Raw genomic sequence first — 19,863 nt, 5'->3', positions numbered from 1 at the left:
ACTTTGAAACAAAGACAATAGGTAATCTGGGAAGGGAAATAATAAATGTTTCTGAAATAGATGTTGAAAATAAGATAAATTTTGAAATGACAAGGTTTGAAGACAAGTAATAGAAATAAATTTATTTAATTTTGTTAAATGATTAACTAGTTTTTTGGTCATACCTTAAGACATATTGGTTTAATTAATTTGTTAATGGAGGATCATATTTGTTAATCAAGCATCATTTGTTAATGGATTAATCATTGTTAATAGAGAATGGAAAAAATAAAAACATTAGAGGAAGAAAAATATTTTTATATGTAAAAAAGATAGTGTGGTAAATATGTTTAGATTACTAAGATTAGTACAGAACAAAAGAGAATGGAGAAAGCATCCAACCAGTCAAGAAATACTGCCAAGTATAGTGCATTTTTCTTGATTAAGGGAACACAGAAAGCTGTGTCTCTTGATTATAGTGACTTGTACCTTATTATATCCATTGATTATCAAGGAAGGATATGTAGGTAATTAAAACCGAACAACAGAATGGTGAATAGGGTGTTGAGAAGCAAGTTAAATGAAAAATAAGTTATGACTAAAGAAAATAGTCTATTTTTTTTAATTTTCATAAGTATTTGATTTACTTTGATGTTTGCGTTCAGTAAATAGCACTGATACATGGATAATAAAAAAATTTAAGAAATAACTTCCCTCCATATTGCAAAATGTAATAAAGTTTACAGAGTATTTGACAACATTATATTATTATTAAAATAAAATAAAGATTTTTAAAAGAAATTAAAAATTTTTAATTTATAAAATAAAAATTATGAGGATTTGAAAATGTGATTCAAATTTTTAAACTTAACCTAAATATAAAGTGAAGAATTAAAAAAATTACTGAAATATTCTTTATCTTAAAAAATTCACATAAATCTTTATTTGCTTAATGCTGTATAAAGTATTAATTAAATATACCTAAATACTAACAAAACATTTCACACATAAAAATAAAGTAATAATATTAACATAATAGTCATCACAATTTCGTTCAGTATATTTATATCTTTGTATATACAGAATACAACATAAATATTCACCTGATTTATAAAATACACACACTTTATTCACTCTTTTCTAATACTGCCAGTACTCTTTTATAAACAAGTTCTTTAGCATCAACAGCGAATAAATAATCCATGTGATTAAACGATTCATGAGGTACTCTGTACATTTCAACAACGTTTTTTAATTTGCTTGTTAATTTTGAAATATCCTAAAACAGACAAAAATTTTAATAATGATAAGAAAATATTAAAATGAATATGAGTTTAAATTAGAAATAATTAAATAGCATACCTTCATACTACCTTGCTTCTTTTTATTAATTATTTTTTCTAATTTTAAGTAGCATCAATAGCCATGATCATTAGTTACTGATATTGATGACTACAGGAAATGGGTTTATTAAATGTGCCTTTGGTCAACATTCTACCTAATTCACACCTATTATATTAATTTCCTTTATTTTTCTTTCTAATAAATTTCAGGTGGTCTTTATGAAGCCATAAGGTTATAAAAATTAAAGTTATCTTATCCACGATTCTATAATTGCTTAATAAAAAATTTACACTTCAAAGTAAACCAGGTTTCCTTATGGTTGGACTTTGACAAAAACTATCATTTTTCACAATCTAGAGGCAGTCTGTTGTTAATAATAAATGTTTACATAATCTTAGAAGCAGCAAGGGCAAAATTTTGTAGTTCTACTAGCTGTGAAAGCAATACCAACAATTTTTTTACACAACCACCTTCAAATTCAATTATTAGTTCATAAGTTATCCATCAGAAAGTATGATGTCTTCTAAAGGTCAAGTTTATTTATATTCATTTAAATAGGTATTTTATGATAAATTACATTAAATAATATAATTTTAATATATTACAGTGATATCAAAAATGAGATAATATGGCTTGAATTTATTTCAACTAAATATTGGAATTATATGTCTACAAACAATTAAAGTGTAATTTGTTACACTCTAATAATTAAAGTAAGCAAGACAATTTTTTTTTCGAGTATTCAATGAAACTTTGATGATCAAAAAATTTGAAAAATGACAATTTTATAAACAAGTGAAGTATTATAATAATAAATTTCCATAAAATTTTGTTTGGCACTGTTTCCCTATCACAGAATATATACTGTTGTTATTTTTACATACTTCTAAATATACCACTTGATACTGAATTTTCTGATTTCAACAGAATTTGAAACTTCAACATTGGAATAAATATCAAAACTTTACAATGCTACTGTAATTAGAAATGTAAAGTGACAGAAATAGAAATACAACATGTAGAAGTAAAATACTCCTCGTAAAATATTAACTGCTGCTTCTAGGTAAACTCCTTTAATTCATTTGGTAAACTACAATTCTGGAAAAAACGTATTTATTACCACTTTGTAAATCTATACAGGTTCAGATTAGATTCAGAAAATTTATTAAATATTTAAGAGATCCATACATAGTTTAAATATCTAAATGTTAGATTAAATAAAATTAAAACGCTATAAACAATGATCATGCAAAACTTACATTACATGCCCCGTGTAAACAAATAAAAAATCTGCATGGTCAGCAGATAGTTGTTAATTATTATACCATAACCTGAAGATATTTTCATAATTGGCCCAAGAATTAAATTTAAAAATAACCTTAATATAGACAAATAATTTCACAACATTATTATTAAATAAAAGTGAACATGAATAAAAAAAACACTTATTTGCACAAAATATTTACATGTTTAAGTCAATTCTGCACAAATATATGCATGTATACATCAAGGGGTTAAAAAATAGATGGTACCAAACATTTTTAAATAAATATTTTAGCTCTATTATGTAAGTGTCATTTCATTAGTAAGTATGTTAGGCCAAAATATTCTATCTAGATACACAATCAGTGATTATGTTATCATATTTCTTATTATTATCAGTGATCTATGGAGAGTAAACAAATCAGGAGATATCTACATAACCCAAGAAAATAAATTTATTACAGATTACTAATTCGTTAATAACAACTGATGGTTCTGAATAAGAGAATAATTCTGATGAAAATATTTGAGCTAAACCATTGAAATTACTTGAGGCCATAATATAATATATAAAAAGAAACTTTAATATATTTTAATACTTAATAATTCATTTTAAAATAGCTTTGATTTTATTGTCAATAGTAAAATAATTTATAAGAATCTACTCACAAAAAATACAAAAAGGTTGAAAATGAAAAAAAATAAATAAAAATAAAATGTTGAAGTAAAAGTAGGAAAATAAAACCTCTTCAACAGTGGTAGTCAGTGATGTTAATCAGAATCACTAGAAACAATGTTACTATCAATACATATGTTATTACAATAAGGTTATTTTTGGCAGCATCTAAACTTTTCTTTTCAGTTATAAATGACAAGTCAGTGTTTTATTTTACTCTAATTTCTAATTAATTTATTGTAGTCTCATTGTATAGCACAATAATCTGTTTAATTCCATTCTAAATGAAGTCTACCAGATACAAGTGAGGTCTATGATAAACTGAAAATATTTATGAATCAAAACTTACAACTTTATCTGCAAGCCAGTCATTATCACTGTAGAATAGAGCTATAGGTGCTGTTATTTTACTTAAGTGGTATGCTGGGGGTTTAGCATCATTGTACAACTTTAAATTAGTCCAATAACCATAGTCGAACCACCTAAAGTCACCTGTAAAATAATTTTTTTTAAATAATTAACAGAGATGAAGCTAAAAATAATAACTGAAGGGAAATTGCTGAACAGAACTACAGACAATATCCCACTCCCCAAATAGATCACATCAACAAGGATGAACCAGCAATTCAGGTCATTCATACTCAGTTAACATGTTCCCAATAAGTGAAAAAGGAATCAAGGAAGAGGAGTGAATAGTCAGAAAACATATTATACCGACAGAAAACTACATCTTGGGACAAACTATCCTGAAGATTAGATTGCATTTTCCCTTTCAGGGATGGGTGCCTGTTCCACTTAAAACTCTTCAGGATGGGGTACCATTACCAAAATAGAGCAGCACACAATTTAACAGTTTTCTGTTGACCTGCTGCAACAGAATCCTTGTTTCCTCTAGAGATTAAAGATCCATGTAAGAACAGGTCAAGCTTCCCAAAGGAACATACTCACTTATACCTGGAATTGTGTAATATGTGGAAATATCTAAATAAACAGTACACTGTCCATGTAGTCTCCCAAGCAGAGGCTTATCATAGCACTTAATCTGACAAATATCAACTGTAACTACATCCATCATTTGATTATCTTAAAATTTTAATTTTTTTCATATATTTAAAAGACTGAAACTAAATTTAAGACTTCTGACTCAAATAACAATTTTTACATGGTTTATTTCTGTAGATATTTGGCCAATAGCTTATCTACAATGATTTCAATTGTGTATCAAGATACAGCGTGATATTTTGTACTTTAAAAGTGATTCCCTCCTCTACGAACTTCTCAAGTATTTTGTTACATTTTTTATTTCTATAAAACAAATTCAAGTAGCTCTAAATAATATTTCAAACTTTTTCTGGATATTATTAAAATTTAACATGATTAAGCCATTTAGCTTCTTTTACCAAAGGAGGACTTAAGTGTTTAACCAAATAAAATTTAAAAAAAAACATATGTATACTTATCTGTAATCTTATACATTACAATGAAGTCACAATTTTTTTGTTCAAAAGCTTCTTAATTTTGATATTGTAATAAAAGGTGCTCAATATTATTGAATATTTGTTTAATAATAGACTAGTCCATTATTTTGATTTGCATGTTTATTTATATATTGGTATAGCGCAACTGATTTTAACAAAACCTAGTGTGATAAATTTATTATAACTGACTGAAATTTAGTATGTTCTTAAATTAAAATATTTACTGTGGCCCCCCACCAAATTAATGAAAAAACTAATTGGCATTTATCATATAAAATCCACTTTAAAAATTAATATGACAAAGATTAAAGTGATCAAAATTTGTTCCCTAGAACATTTGTGAAAATATGTTTTGTTGGGAACTCCTACCACCTTCTTCAGGTAAAACATTTTTATGTGAATTACATGCTCAAAATACATAGAAGCAAAAAAATTCAAACAATAATAATAAAGGCATTTATAGCAACCTTAACTTTTGTATAAAATATTCCAGCTGGAAAATTCAGTTCAATCTAAACAAAACAGCATAAAAAAAGCAATATCAGTATGTGTACCGTGACAATGAAGTCTTTTGTCTAAGCTATATTAAGCATTAACATTAATTTTAAATTTACCTGTTTGTATACTCTGCCCATAATGCATTAAACTGTTAGTAGATGTACCGGCTGGTAAATGACCAAATATGACTGGAAGCATTGTCTATAAAATAACAGAACAAACAATTAAAATAAAAAAATAAATTAACAGAACATAAAAAGGTGTATTTGTGAATTGTAAAGAACAAACAAACTTTATTGCTAGCTCAACCTTTGAGTGCGCAATAATATCTCACAAAACATCTCTTCCACCTTGTTTAAAATACATCACTTTTTGTTTATTTATGCATCTTAGTTATTATTATGTAAGTATAATTTAATGAAAAGTATAATCTCAGTTTGTGTGTTGCATAGTTATGAAACAAGGATGTTAGGAAAAGAAGAGAAGAATAATTTTGAAACTTTTATGATGCGAATATGGGGGAAGGTGGAGGGAATAAACTAGGTGGATTACGTTAGAAATGATGAGATGCTTAGCAGAATTACCATAGAACACTACTAGATACTTATATATGTTTGGAGAAGGGAAAGGATTATTGAAAACAGCTCTTGACAGTATAACTAAAGGGGAGAAGGAAGAGATTAAAGCTAACAGGCAAAATTAAGAATAAATGGTATAAAATTCATTGAATAAATTTGGAATAAAGGGGCAGAAATGTTTCATGCTACTGCTGAAAAAAAAATCAAAATACCCAGCTGGATTATCAACAACCAGTAATGGGTCATCAGAGAAAAAAGAGAGCTATTTTTTTCAAAAAAAAAATTACCAAATAAAATTCAAGATAATCCTGTTTTGTGGAGAAAGATAATTTTGTATTCACATCAATGTTAAATATGGTAGCTGTTGTTAAAGGAATTATTTCAGCTAAAGAAATAGTAATTTTATGATTCTAACTAGTGCTACTGGTAACAATGGGATAAGTACACGATAATGTAACTAAGTAACAAGTTGATTTTGTATTATATTCATCTTCCATGTTAAAATACATGCAAAAGTAGTCTGAGTTCATATACACATATATATATATAAAACTATGTATCTCTGTTCCCAAGTCTATGACCTTTTACAAGTAGTCATCCCCTAATTGTTTGAATTACCAAGATTTAACTATGATTCGCTTTCAAAATACAGTTTCCTATCAAAGTAGGAAGCACCATTTCAGACAACTTCTCATCTGATGTCCATTTCACATACATCCGAATTATTCACATTTCTTTGTGGTCATCGTTTAAGTCAGAGATCTAATAATTTTTTATATTTTATTTGTCGATATAATCAGTTGTTTATACACTCTAGAAATACCCCATGAAAAGGATTGTTTTTGTACACTTTTAAATAGTGGTAATTCATAAACGAACAGAATAATTCGCTCTGGTTACAAAAATTATAGAATACTGTGTAAGACTGAGATATAATAGAAACATAAAAATGTTTAAAAAAAAAAATGAATACATTAAATTACAATTTTCACTTCTATTAAAACTTTGAAACATCATTTTCTAATAATAATATTATTCTTTACTGGATATTTTATTTCACTTACCCTGTTTAACTGATCCGAATCATAACCAGCAATTAAAAATAACACATTAGAACAAATTAAAGATGTTACTGCTTGCTCTTTGCATAATTGTCTACCGAGTGCAGTAACTAAAGATCCCATATCAGCAGGAATAAATTCATGCATTCCAGCAGTATTCATCATATTCTATAAATAAAAATATATTATTCATATGTAAAATATATTATTAAAAAATTAGTAAGATTATAGTAAACTGATATAATATTCAAAATACAAATAACACATTAAAGTTTTCATTTTTCTCTTATGAGAAAAAGGTTGAGTGTATTATAATGAAGAATCTGAAAAAGCATTTTATCATATTAGATAATAAAAAATAGAAATCAACAGAGTTTTTAGAATTTACTGGGGGAAAAAAATAATTTACTGAGCATTAAGATAAAAATAATTTTCAATAAGAAATGCAATGAATGTGTTTGAGTAGTATGTTTTTACATACATGTTTAACATACATACATACATATTTTTACATACATACATGTTTTAACATTTATGCTCCTAAAGAATGGCTATACTAATATTCATGGAACACATTTGAAACAATTCTTCTCATCCTTGTAAAGAGGGACTGAGTATGTGATAATTTGAAAATAACAAAATGACAGACAGTAGGTGCCACTCTTTGAGTTTGTAAAACCAAAATTGTTTGATATCAAGTGAAATATCAAAATAAAAGTACCTGAAAAATGGATTTAAAAAAAATACATACCATATTATAAAATTGCTTAAAAATGAATGTTATGAATAAAATTGGTTATAAAAACTATAATGAAAAAAAATTATTTCAAATAAACATAATAATAACAGAAATAATTAAAATTAATATGAAAATTAGATATCTTAAACAATAACAACTGATGAAAATATTGACAAAATAAAGGAAATTGTGGTCATTAATTGTTGAATCACTATTAGAGAAGTTACTGATGACATGGGAATCTTTTATGGCTCATGTGAAACAATTATGACTGACATTTTGGGAGTAAAATAAGTAGGTGCAAAATTTTCTGAGTCATTGCTTAAAAGTTATTCAAATAATAACCATTGTTAAAACATGGTTGTAAGGTTATGATATTGAAATGAAGGTCCAATCATCCCAATGGAAGCTTCCTCAAAAACCGATCGAAAAAACACCAAGTTCTTTCTGAATGTTAAAGTTCTCCTTACTGTTTTTTTTTCAATTTTAATGGTGAAGTACATTATGAATTCTTAGCAAAAGGTTGTACAGTCAAAAAAACAGTATTACTTTGTAGTTTTTTCAGCCAATTCTTGGATTTTACACCATGATAACACTCCAAGTCATACTTCACTAATAACTTATTATTTAGCGAAGAATAACACTGTACTAATGCTGCAGCTTCTATATTCTCCAGAATGGCATCCTGCAACTTTTTCTTGTTTCCACTGATTTAGAGAACTTAAAAAGACAACGATTTATGAAATAAAGAAAAAAAAATCACTAAATGAAGTTAAGGCTATACCAAAAGTTTCTTTTCACAATTTTTTTGAGAATTGAAAGAAATGCTGGGATACAATGTCACATCTCTTTAGACTACTTTGAAGGGAACATCACTATATAAGAATAAGTAATTATTTTTTATAAAAATTAAAATTTTCTATTATTTTTTTATTTCACTTTGTCTATTAATTAAAATGTGAAAAAATTGATGTAAATTTTACATAATGAAAACATTAGTTTTAAAAAACTATATCATTAATCGCAGGCTTAAAATTATAATCTACAAAAATTTAGTTAAGCAATCATATTAAAAAAATAATAATAAACTTTAAAATTCAGAAAACCTTCAATATTAGAAATTAACAATAACAAATTTAGAATCAAAACTCTTGAAAAATTACCTTATCTCAAAAATACAATTTATATTTTAATTTTTCCAGACTAGAAGGAATAGGATGCAGTTTGGATAATTAAATTTTTAATAATCCAGAAATAGCATACACCCTACTTTTAATAAATGCAAAGTATAAATTCATAAAATTAGGTGAAATCATTTTTAATGTAGGAATTTATAATTTATCTAAACTTTAGTACAATATAATCAATTATGATAAATATCATCAATAAAAATAAGGATTTTTTTTTTCTGTGACCACCATCAGGTACTGCTTCAAAGGATGAGATGAATGACTTGTAGTGTGTGTGTGAAAATGCCATGCCTGACCGGGATTCGAACCCGGGATCTCCGGATGAAAAGTTGAGATGCTACCAATCGCATCACAGAAGCCGGCAATAAATAAAAATAAGGATTAGACTCTTATATCATCCCTCATATTTCTTTAAACAAAGAAATTCTTTCAATGTTCTATCATGATAAAACGGCTTATGCTTATATGTTACCCAAGTATCTAACTAATGGGTTTAAAAGCCATGGCCTAATTTACTGTGGAGTAAATATGGTAATTTTTCAATTTGAAAAAGATTAAATTCACATTTATTTCATAATACTGTATCAACTTGAAATTAAAAAACAAACAAAATGATAAAAAAGGGTGTTGTAAAAAAATTAATAACGTTCATTCTTATTTAAAACAATTTGATGTCAAATCACTTTGAGTAACCTATATGTCTAAGTGAACAGGATCTGAATAAGTAGTATTATAGTGAAATAAAAAATATTAATGATAATAAAATAAGTGAACAAATAAGATCTAAAAATGAGAGCTGGATTAAAGAAATAAGATTATTAATAAATTCAAAATTATTAAGTTCCATAGTTCTTAGTTCCACCAACATATTGTCTTAATAATAATAATTTTGATAAATTATAATCAATTTTAATTTGTGACTTAAGAAAAATGATTCAGTATAACAAAAGGGAAAAATTTATATTTATTCACTTGAAGAAGAAGTCACATTGTAAAAACATTAGTGAAAAAGAAAAGCAGCAACTTCGTTTAATTACCTATGCATCTCTATTTTACCGCTACAATACATTCAGTATCGGATTCAGCCTCTATTGGACCCAAGACCAAATTTTAATTTAGGGGCCATTTTTATAATTTGTGGACATCTTCAAACAAAAATTAAGCAGTAGTTGGAAAATTCCCTTTTTGGCATTAGAAAAAATGAACAGGTCGCCTTCTTATATTTTTATTTGATTTTTAAAAAGAAGAAACAGACTTTATCATTTTTGCATTTTTTTTTTTAATTTTAAAGGTATTACTTATTTTTTATATTTAAAGAAATACCATGTTAACCTCCAAGGAGGAAGGAACCATGGCTCCCTTTGGATTTGCCAGTGGCACTAATCTGGTTTTATTACTTTGCCAGTTATTATGAACATTTATTTGTATTATTTAAAAATAATAACTTAATATTCTATATAATTAAAGACAATAATTTTTTTTTATTATTTTTTTTTTCCCTGTATTGAAGCTGGGCACCTCCAAATTACAGGACCTACACATTTGTCTATTTATGGTTCAGAGTCAAATGGTTAATCCAGCCCAGGATATATTTCAATAAATTATTTAACATAAATTAAAATAAATAAACAACTGGTTTAAATTAAACTAATTTTTTAGTGACCATTTATTAATAATTTAATAATACTTACACTAATTGGTCCATATAACATTCTAAAAACTGGTGATTTAATATTTGACATAAAAGCTACTGGAGATAAATTAACAACTAAGTTCAGTTTATTGTTATATTGTGGTCTAACAGATAGCAGCGCATACATCATTGTGGTACCCATTGAATGACCAACATAATATATTTTCTCTTGTTGTGTCTTATTTAACACGTAATCTATAGCTGCTGGTAAATCATAAACACCCATCTCATGCCAACTGAAATAATATACAATAAATAAATATACAAGTATTTAAGATAAGTAAGGTACATAAACGAAGCTTTCTTTCTAGTTAAAATATACTCTATTTTTTATATATATTTTATAAAAAGACCTTACATATATTTTTCCTCTTAAAATTTTACACATTGTCTCATAAAGATTCATTATACATCAAAACAGAGAGAATAAGTTTTTTTAAAATTATAATCCAGCTGAAGGCAATTTAATTTCTCCGTAATGTCTTTGAAAACTAATAAAATATTAATTTTTTTAGATAAGTCTTATAAAGCTTCCCTGATAATTTTAGATTTATTTTGTAGAAATATGGAAACAAATGAAAATAAAAGGAAAAGAATTTTTCTTGTGAGACACAGTTATGAATACAAATAGATTGACTAAAATTTACTTTAAAAATTACATACATTTCCTTACTGAGAAGAAACTGTATATGTAATTCATTGTTTCAAAACAAAAAGAGAAATATTAAATTTATTGCCAACTCATTTTTATCTGTTTTTTTCATCATGACAAGTGTAAACAATGATGCACATAAGCAACAATCAGAATTGTTTTCAATGAGCAGAATAATTCTTTTTACAGTAGTCTGAGGTGAAAAAAATTAAATATTACATTTGCATTCTGGTGGGCTTAGAAAGCCAATGTTCATCATTATTTTTGTTTCAGAGTAGAAAAAAATTGTGATGCCTTTATTCATTACATTTTATAGTATGCTACACCAAGGGTATTTGTTATTTTTCAGAATGATTATCATATTTTTGTGTATGATTAGTGTCTCATATAATTTCAACTTATTTTTTCGTCCATTTCTCAACAGAGTTTGAAGAATAAAAATTATGAACTAAAGCCAAAAATGTAACATAATTTTTAATATTGTTTGTCATTCAAATATTCTCTACTTCATTTTATTTAGTTCCTATGTTTTAATTTCATTATCTTTTTTTGCTAATTCTAAATCTTCTTCAATCTTATTACCTTATTTATGTAGTCTATTAAAAATTTCTTCGTTTTAAAATTGTTATCTTGTTTTATTTAAAGATTTTCCTGTAACATTAAGATTATTTAACTTTTTAGCTTTCCTATTTTCTATATATCACTACCAAACAGAAACAAAAATACATATTTATTTTTCTTTTGTATTTTTTTGAACCTGGTAAGCTTATTTCTGTCTGAAATCCTCTTTGTTTGAAATAAATCTTTGTTTATAATTTTGTTTTCTTTTTTTACTTTTTATTATCTTCATATAATTTTTCTATATATGAATTAATTAATAATTAACAACAAATTAACACTGTGATGTAATGGTAATAAATAATAATTATAGTAAACCTTGTAATTAGATCATTAGATACAAGGAGAAGCTAAAGTATAATGCAATGTAATGAATATAAAGGGAGTACAAAATGTTGCATAAAATGACAGCTGCTGCCATCTTGTAGTTTCACTCCTCTACTACTAAAATTCCAAAACTCATTTGCTCACCCTTTCACATTTTCTATCAGTTGCCATTATTATGGAGTCGAGTAGCCTGTTATGACAATGTGTCTAAAACAATATGCAGTAACTGAATTTTTTCACAAAAAAGTGAATGCTAATGAAATTCATTGTGTTCTTAAAGCTGTTTACAGTGAATAGGTGGGAAATAAGTTTTGTGCATAAGAGGTTGATAAAACAAATATTGAAGATAAACCTCGCAGTAGTTGACCAGTTTCTGTGACTAAAGAGAAGCATCTAAAGGAGGTGGATGAATTGATTCAGAATGACTGTTGCATCATATAACAACACAATACCACACAGACAAGCATAATAAAAGAACAAGTAGATCACATTATTGTACAACTGGGCTACTGTAAAATTGTTCGTTGTGGGTGCCTCACAAGCTCATAGAAAAGAACAAACAACAATGAAAGGAATGTTGCTAACAGCTTTGAAACATTATCATAGCAAGGGAACTAACTTCCTTTTCAATACTGTCATGTGAGATGAAACTTGGATGCATGATTACGATCCAGAAAAAAAGTGTAAGAGTATGGAATACTAATACTATAATTTGATCAATCAAAAAAATTCAAAACACAACCATCTGAAAACAGAATTCTCTTGAAAGTATAATCTAATTCTCTACAATAAACAGAAATGTTAAAACATTTTAGGAGATGTGTGTGTGTATGTGTGTGTGTGTGTGTGTGTGTCATCTTTGACAATCCATGGAAGCGATAATTCTGCAGCATGATAATGTTCAACCATACACACTGAATGCAACTACTGTGGCTTTTGTGAAGTTATAATCTGAATCTATTCCACACCCCCATACATACCAGATATGGGACCTTATAATTTTCACTTTTTTCCACAATTAAAGAGGAATATTAAAGGTATTCATTTCACCAAGGAGGATGAAGTAAAGGTTATAGTGAGGTTATGGATCTAGAAAGACTGCCAACAATCTAACATAGTAAGAAAACTGGGTCACTATTAGGGCAAATATGTAGCTGTAAGGGATGACTACATATAAGTTTTTGTAGCAAAAAAAATGTTCTTTTATGCCATATTCTTTTCATTTGAGTATCTCTTTTCATTTGCAAGTTATGAGCAAATGTGCATTTCATATCAGCCTCCCTGTGTAAATAAATAATTGAACTTTCCACTTATAGAAAATATAAATTATTATGGTACCTGAATTTCCAGAAATCTTTTGATCTCGTTGACATGTTAACATGATTTTTTGAGTAGCTTGTACCTCTAGAATTACCAATCCATACATCATAACCTTGATCTGCTAATAGGAAAGCTGTAATAAGAAATTAAATGTGATTATAATTTATTTTATAATATTTAAAAATGTAGTTGAGTTGTATGATGATAAAGACGATTTTAGATATATTTGATGCAGCTGCCAGTCAAGAGTATCTGTGGGTAACTTCATTTGTTTTTTCATGAAAAAAAAATGCATACATACATACAAGTTGACTGAAATGCTAGGAGTGCTGGTCTGAGCATATGCATTTGTTACCAAATGCCCATATATCCTTTTGAACTTAAACTTTAATACGTTCCAATAATATTAAAATGAAGTATAAAAAGTTAAGATAATGCATTATTGCATACACCTGTTACTGACTTGTTTATAATGCATATGACATGTTTATAATACAATAAATGTTTAATACATTTTTATTGTTCAGCCATTAAAATAACAATAGTGTTTATTTAAACTAGCATTGCTCCCATTTCCATTCTCTGTTGAAGTACCTACATGTACTTAGAACATATTATACCTCCTATATATCAGCCCACTATTCAAATATACTTTTTTTTTAATTTAATAAGCATCCTCAGGCATATCACACACGTATTTTAATAAGGAGGATGGTATGGATGAAATTATGTGTGAAAATATGGCATAAATTTGCCCAGAATTAAATCTGAAACTGACTGACTGATCTACTATGTAATAATCTAACACATACAATACATGTTACAAAAGCATAGTTTTTACATGACATTCTAACAGAATTTACATATCAACTACAACAAGATAACAAACACAAACAACTTAAGTCGATTAATGACTTGCTTTCTATATTTCTTCCTATGCGAGCAAACTGCATTTCCAAGAAGCACAGAGATTTATTTAATAGCATGACAAATTACAGATATATATATTTATTAAAAAATTATTTCATTTGTCAATAAATAGAAATGTTCTTCCAGAAAATATTTCAAAGAAATCATGTAGTTCCTGTTTCAGGGACGCAACACTTATATTAGTGATGAAGAAGCTACATAATACCTACAAGAATAAGTCAAAGTATATGTCACAGTTAAAAAAAGTCAACTTTTAATTTACTATAGTCAAAAATAAAATTATACAACAAAAAATAAAAATTGTTATTTGAGAAAAAATTTACTCTTTTGATATATATATATATATATATATATATATATATATATATATATATATTGCATAGATGAGATTTGTTTTTTTTAGTTGGTTGTAATCAGATGATATAATTATATTCAATTTTTCAGTTTATTTTTGTAACTGTATTGAGACTAATTAGCATAATTACACAAAGCAAAACAAAAATATTTTTTTTTACATTTCAAAAATAATGAAAAAAATAATAAGAATATTGCTGTCTTCTATTAAAAATTTGGTGCATAAGTTTACAAAATTACATTACCAGCCCATCAACATTTTTCTATACGGTGAACATAAAATTTGAAATTACTCGAGGCACTGAAAATATTCTGCAATTAATTAGGCCTAGAAGTTGCACTATAAAAAACAAACAACTTGTCTAGACATTAATAAAGAACTCTCAAACGTCAACCAGAAATGATTTCATTAGGCTGAAAATCTTCAGAACAAGTTTCTAAAAGATACTAAAGGAACTGACATTTCATTGTTATTGGCCATAATTACTTAATGCACTCCTTGAAGATGATTTTGATAAAAAGACAGAGTTTTATGAAGAATCTGAGTTTTCTGAAGTGTATTCTTATTTTTCTAGTTCAGTGATATGATCTAATAAAGCATGCTTCAACTGAATTTCCTAGTAAGCTGTTTTCACTTTGTTTATTGGTTGATGAAAATCTTTCGCTTATTATGGAGAAGAAACTTAATGTACCTGGAATTCATGTGTGGTGTAGGAATATTAAAAAAAAATAGTATTTTTTTGTACCTTTTCGTGTTTGAGTATTAACCTTATTTGTTTAAGGTAAGTATAAAAAGGTGATTTTCTAGCTATTTAACACACATTTGGTACCAAGATGAAGCACCTACTCATTACGGCCTTCAAGTTACAGTTACAGACTATCTCAATCAAACTTTTTCTGAATGGATAGAACACTAAGGAATAGCTAAACTGATGTAATTTGATACTTCACAATATTTTATTCTTGGGAATAGTCAAAGGCATGGTATTTTCTTAAAATCCAAATGATCAGAACATCAAGCTGTTCGTTGATAAATCAAATGAATTTATAAACCAAAGACAAAGATTTATTGAACAAATAATGTTATTCAATGTTTAAATGTGGCCAATAGTGTATAAAGACAAGGAAAAAATTTTGAATCTAATTTTGTTGTATATAGAACAATTTACTAACAACAAACTTCATTAACTTTTTCTTACTAGTAACTGGGAAAATTAACTTTTAGCTACAAGTTTAATGAATAGTTAGGAAAGCTATAATTGACTTGTAGTAAATACTCATCAGCGTGTAGCAAAAGGAATGAATAAATAAATAATTAGAAAATAAAAGCAAACATAAACTAATACGTGAAAACTGAGAAGTCATTTGTCATTTTACTATACCTAATGAAAATGAAAACAACTTAATTTAAAAGTAACATCATAGTGCAACGGTACCAACATCTCTTAGAAATTAAACGTACAATGTGTAGTATAACAATGAAAATGCATTTTACAATAAACTGCAACGGATCTAATAATTACACAGCTTATAGAGATATAATCATAATTCTATTGTTATTGTTTTACAATAGAAAATAAAATAACAATAACAAAAATACAGGTCAATGTTTTTAGTTTATATAATAGGAATATATGTGCTAAATTACATTAAGAAAAAACTGAAATGTTGCTATTATTTTGTTTATATTTTCTTTAATGAATACCTTTAACTCATTCCATTGTTTTACTGATCACAAATTATATATTATTTTGTTTAAAATTATTTTCTACCTAACTTATGAATATTACACAACAATATAAATTAAATTATTACAATAAAATAATAACATATTAGTGATTTCCATTAATTTACATTAAAAAAAGTCTGTACACAGTACACAACTGCAGCAGTTGGGTTAACATTAAACAATAACTAACAGTAAGTAAAATAAAAATGATAAATTACAAACTTCTATAACGTTGTTGTAACTAGTTTATCATTCTGCAAACAGTATGACTAACTTTATAAATAATCTAAGTTAACAGTTAGGGGTAGGGATGAATAAAGTAATTAATCATTAAAAGAAAAAAATACTTTTGGCAACCCCATCCATCAATCATCAGTAGCAACATACAAATGAGATACATTATTAATTTTCTTTAAAGATTTTAGACAATTATTGTATTTACACAAAAATCAGAACATGATGATAATCATTGCAAAATTTATTTTATGTGAACTTCATGATAACCCAATTATGCTTAGCATTCTTGCTTATAAAGGGTATATTATCAGCTCGTGCAAGATAAAGATGAAGATGACCTTGGCATGTTTTGGGGTTCAACTAAGACTTTTTTTTAGCCTCCGAGAGACTATCGTTAGGTATTGCTATAGAGGATGAGATGAAATGAAAATGACATGCCTGACAGGGATTCGAACCCGGGACTACAAGATGAAAGGCCGAGGCGCTACCACTCGCGCCACAGAGGCCGGCGAGCTTTAAGGCTTTGTTGAGAGCTCAACAGAATTTAGGTTAAATTAATGATGTTTACTGTAATATATTAAATACTAGGAAATGACGGGCCTACTGCCCCCCCCCCCCCAATGAAAATTGCTTGGAGGACGCCGTTTTCTTCGTTTAGTCGTATGTGTGCGCGCGCGTGTTCGTGTGAGATTGTGTTAGTTGCCAGGCTAGCTGCTACTCCTTACTCTGCTGCTATTGGTGCGGACCACGTGATGCACCGGATGGCTGAGCGCAGCCAACTCTCTCCCGCTCCCTGTGCTCTCTTAATCTTTCTTTCCTTCAGTACATTGTAACGTACTTTTGAATAAGTCGTGAAATAAAGAATTATTTTTTTTACCGCTAAATATTAACAAATAATCCCTTTCTTTTATTAATAAGTTTGAATAATAATTATACAAATAATTAATTTAATAACTTTTTAGGAAAACTTTATCTTTGATTTAAATTTAATAATATATTATAAATAAATAAATAATAATTACCTAATAAATTGTAATTCATACAGTATAAATAAAATAATAAATTATTATAAATTACAATAAATAAATAAAGTTAATAAATAAATAAAAATACAAATGCAAGATATAAATAAAAATAATCTACGTCTAGAAATTAAATTAAATAATCTGTAAATTAATTGGCAACGAACTGCTTCCAGCCCGTAAAATTTTGCCGTTTTTCTTGAGTTATGATTTGTTTAACACATAAAGCGCTTCATTCAAAATAAAGAGCACTAGTAGCAGGCCAGAGTCGGCTGTACGCAGTCGCCCGGCACACCACGTGGTCCGCTCTGCGCCAATAGCAGACAAAATAAAAATGTGAATATATAAAAAACTTTTTGTGAGCATCGTCCTTTTTTATTGGAGAGAATAAAATTATAAAGAGTGGACAAAGTAATACATATATCATGAATTGCTTTTTTTAATCTAATTTTTTTATAGTAAATAAGGTATCAGAAAGGAAAACGAAAAAAAAAATAGTTTTATAGAAACTTACGTAAGATTAGGATTTTTTGATGTTCTGAGAAAAGCAGTCATAATTTTGAAGCTGAATACTTTATAAAAAAATTGTTACACAGATTGTCTGATAGAAAAGAACCTTAATGTACGAGTAATACTGAATAAAAAAAAAAACGCGTTGAAAACCTATTAAAACAAAAGTTTTTATATAAGTGGTTCTTTTATTTCCATCTGCGCCATTATCTACCGAATTATGTTTGAATAATGTAATCCGTTTTAAGGAAGCTTGACAAACGAGCTTGTTGTAAACAGATATAGTATTTTACATCATTGAAATCTCATACTTTCGGCTAATTTTTCTTCACTTTAAATATATATATACCACAAGCTCCCTTGATTAAGAATATATTTATAGTATTTACTAGATCAGGATGCACTTTACAAATGATAGAATTAAAAATTAAATTTGATAAAACGTTTTTAATTTACATCCTGAGGATTCTTTTTAGCAACAAAATTCAAACGATGAGTACTAAACCAAATAAAGGGTTAAACGTAACGTTTGTTAAGGGGTAAAAAAAAAATCGTTTTTTTGGAATTTCTTCTCAGATTATTTTTCAATATTTTCTGAGTCGTCTGATATGATTCATAACAGTAAAATAAAAATAAATTTTGTATGATTTTTAAAAAAAATTTGTCATAGCAGTTTTGTAAACAACGTCGCTTTACCATTAACAACTGTTCTTACTCATACAAAATTTCTCACCCGGTATCTGTTCTTCAAGCTATAAAGTCAATATTCCAAAGTTTATCTAACGAAGATTTGTTGAAAAAATATCTCCGTGGACAGACGCAGAACTCCGACGAGTCTCTTAAACACATAATTTGGAACCGGTTGCCAAAAATATTTTAGCGGGAAAGGAAACACTTGGAGTACATGATGCAGTGTCAACATTTAATAATGGAAAGTATTAAAGCAAGTGTGAAGTTGAATTGAATTGTTCAACAGACTGAATTGTTGTAAATTAACAGCTGATAAGTAACAAATATCAACTGATATTAACACTGGAAGTTAATTTTTATTTAGAAAGTAATATCAGTATGTGACCGTTTAATTTGTTGTTGTCTTGTTAATTATTGTTTATTATTATCAGTAGCACTATTTAAAGTTCATTATTGTATACAGTATGAATGTAAAATGCAATAAAATTGTTTATGCAGCGCGTTTTACCTCGTTTTATTGTTAATACGATTTTTCCGTCATTGCAATTTTGAACGGTTATAACTCGATAACGATGCTTATAACTCATTGTTTTTCTTGTAAAATTTTGAATCTAAGTCGTATCAGATAGATCCACCTTCTTATTTTAAGAAATTAAGTTTGATTCAATATGGCGGACCAAAATTAAAAATCCACCATAATGCAGATTTTTTTTAACTACGTAAAACTCCATTTCTTTTTGCCTCCAAATACCTGTCAGAAATACAGTATAAAGCTGTTTCCATACTTCATTTCCCGGTATATTAATTCTATAATACAATCTTAACGGATTTTTAATAATTCACTATGGTATTTATACGATTGAACTAGTAAATAAATAGTACAAAACATTTTAGAGTTTAGTTTTTCCTTGAGAAATATCTGGGATAAAGTAAAATACAAAATAATAATAAAACCTATTTCAAAACAATCGCAGT

At 27.3% G+C, this 19,863-nt stretch overlaps 1 protein-coding gene across 2 annotated transcripts in view; it reads right to left on the bottom strand.

Moving 5' to 3' along the window:
• Positions 1-890: 890 nt before the first annotated feature.
• The window catches only part of LOC142330105 (lipase 3-like), a 144,014-nt gene continuing 125,041 nt past the window's right edge, over positions 891-19,863 (bottom strand). The window contains exons 3-8 of one of the 2 annotated variants that reach the window (XM_075375168.1): positions 13,435-13,549; positions 10,498-10,735; positions 6,881-7,045; positions 5,355-5,439; positions 3,612-3,754; positions 891-1,258 (exon numbers count right to left, since the gene is read on the bottom strand). In XM_075375168.1, coding sequence (XP_075231283.1) covers positions 1,106-1,258; positions 3,612-3,754; positions 5,355-5,439; positions 6,881-7,045; positions 10,498-10,735; positions 13,435-13,549 — 899 coding nt within the window. In that variant the 3' untranslated portion in view covers positions 891-1,105. The remainder of the gene's footprint in view (positions 1,259-3,611; positions 3,755-5,354; positions 5,440-6,880; positions 7,046-10,497; positions 10,736-13,434; positions 13,550-19,863) is intronic. The other variant, XM_075375169.1, reaches the window with a different exon arrangement.

The sequence above is a fragment of the Lycorma delicatula genome, chromosome 9, assembly GCF_047948215.1.
Source record: "Lycorma delicatula isolate Av1 chromosome 9, ASM4794821v1, whole genome shotgun sequence".
NCBI lineage: Eukaryota > Metazoa > Arthropoda > Insecta > Hemiptera > Fulgoridae > Lycorma > Lycorma delicatula.
Note: the sequence above shows the minus strand (reverse complement) of the source record. Positions and strands in the feature narration are given on the sequence as shown.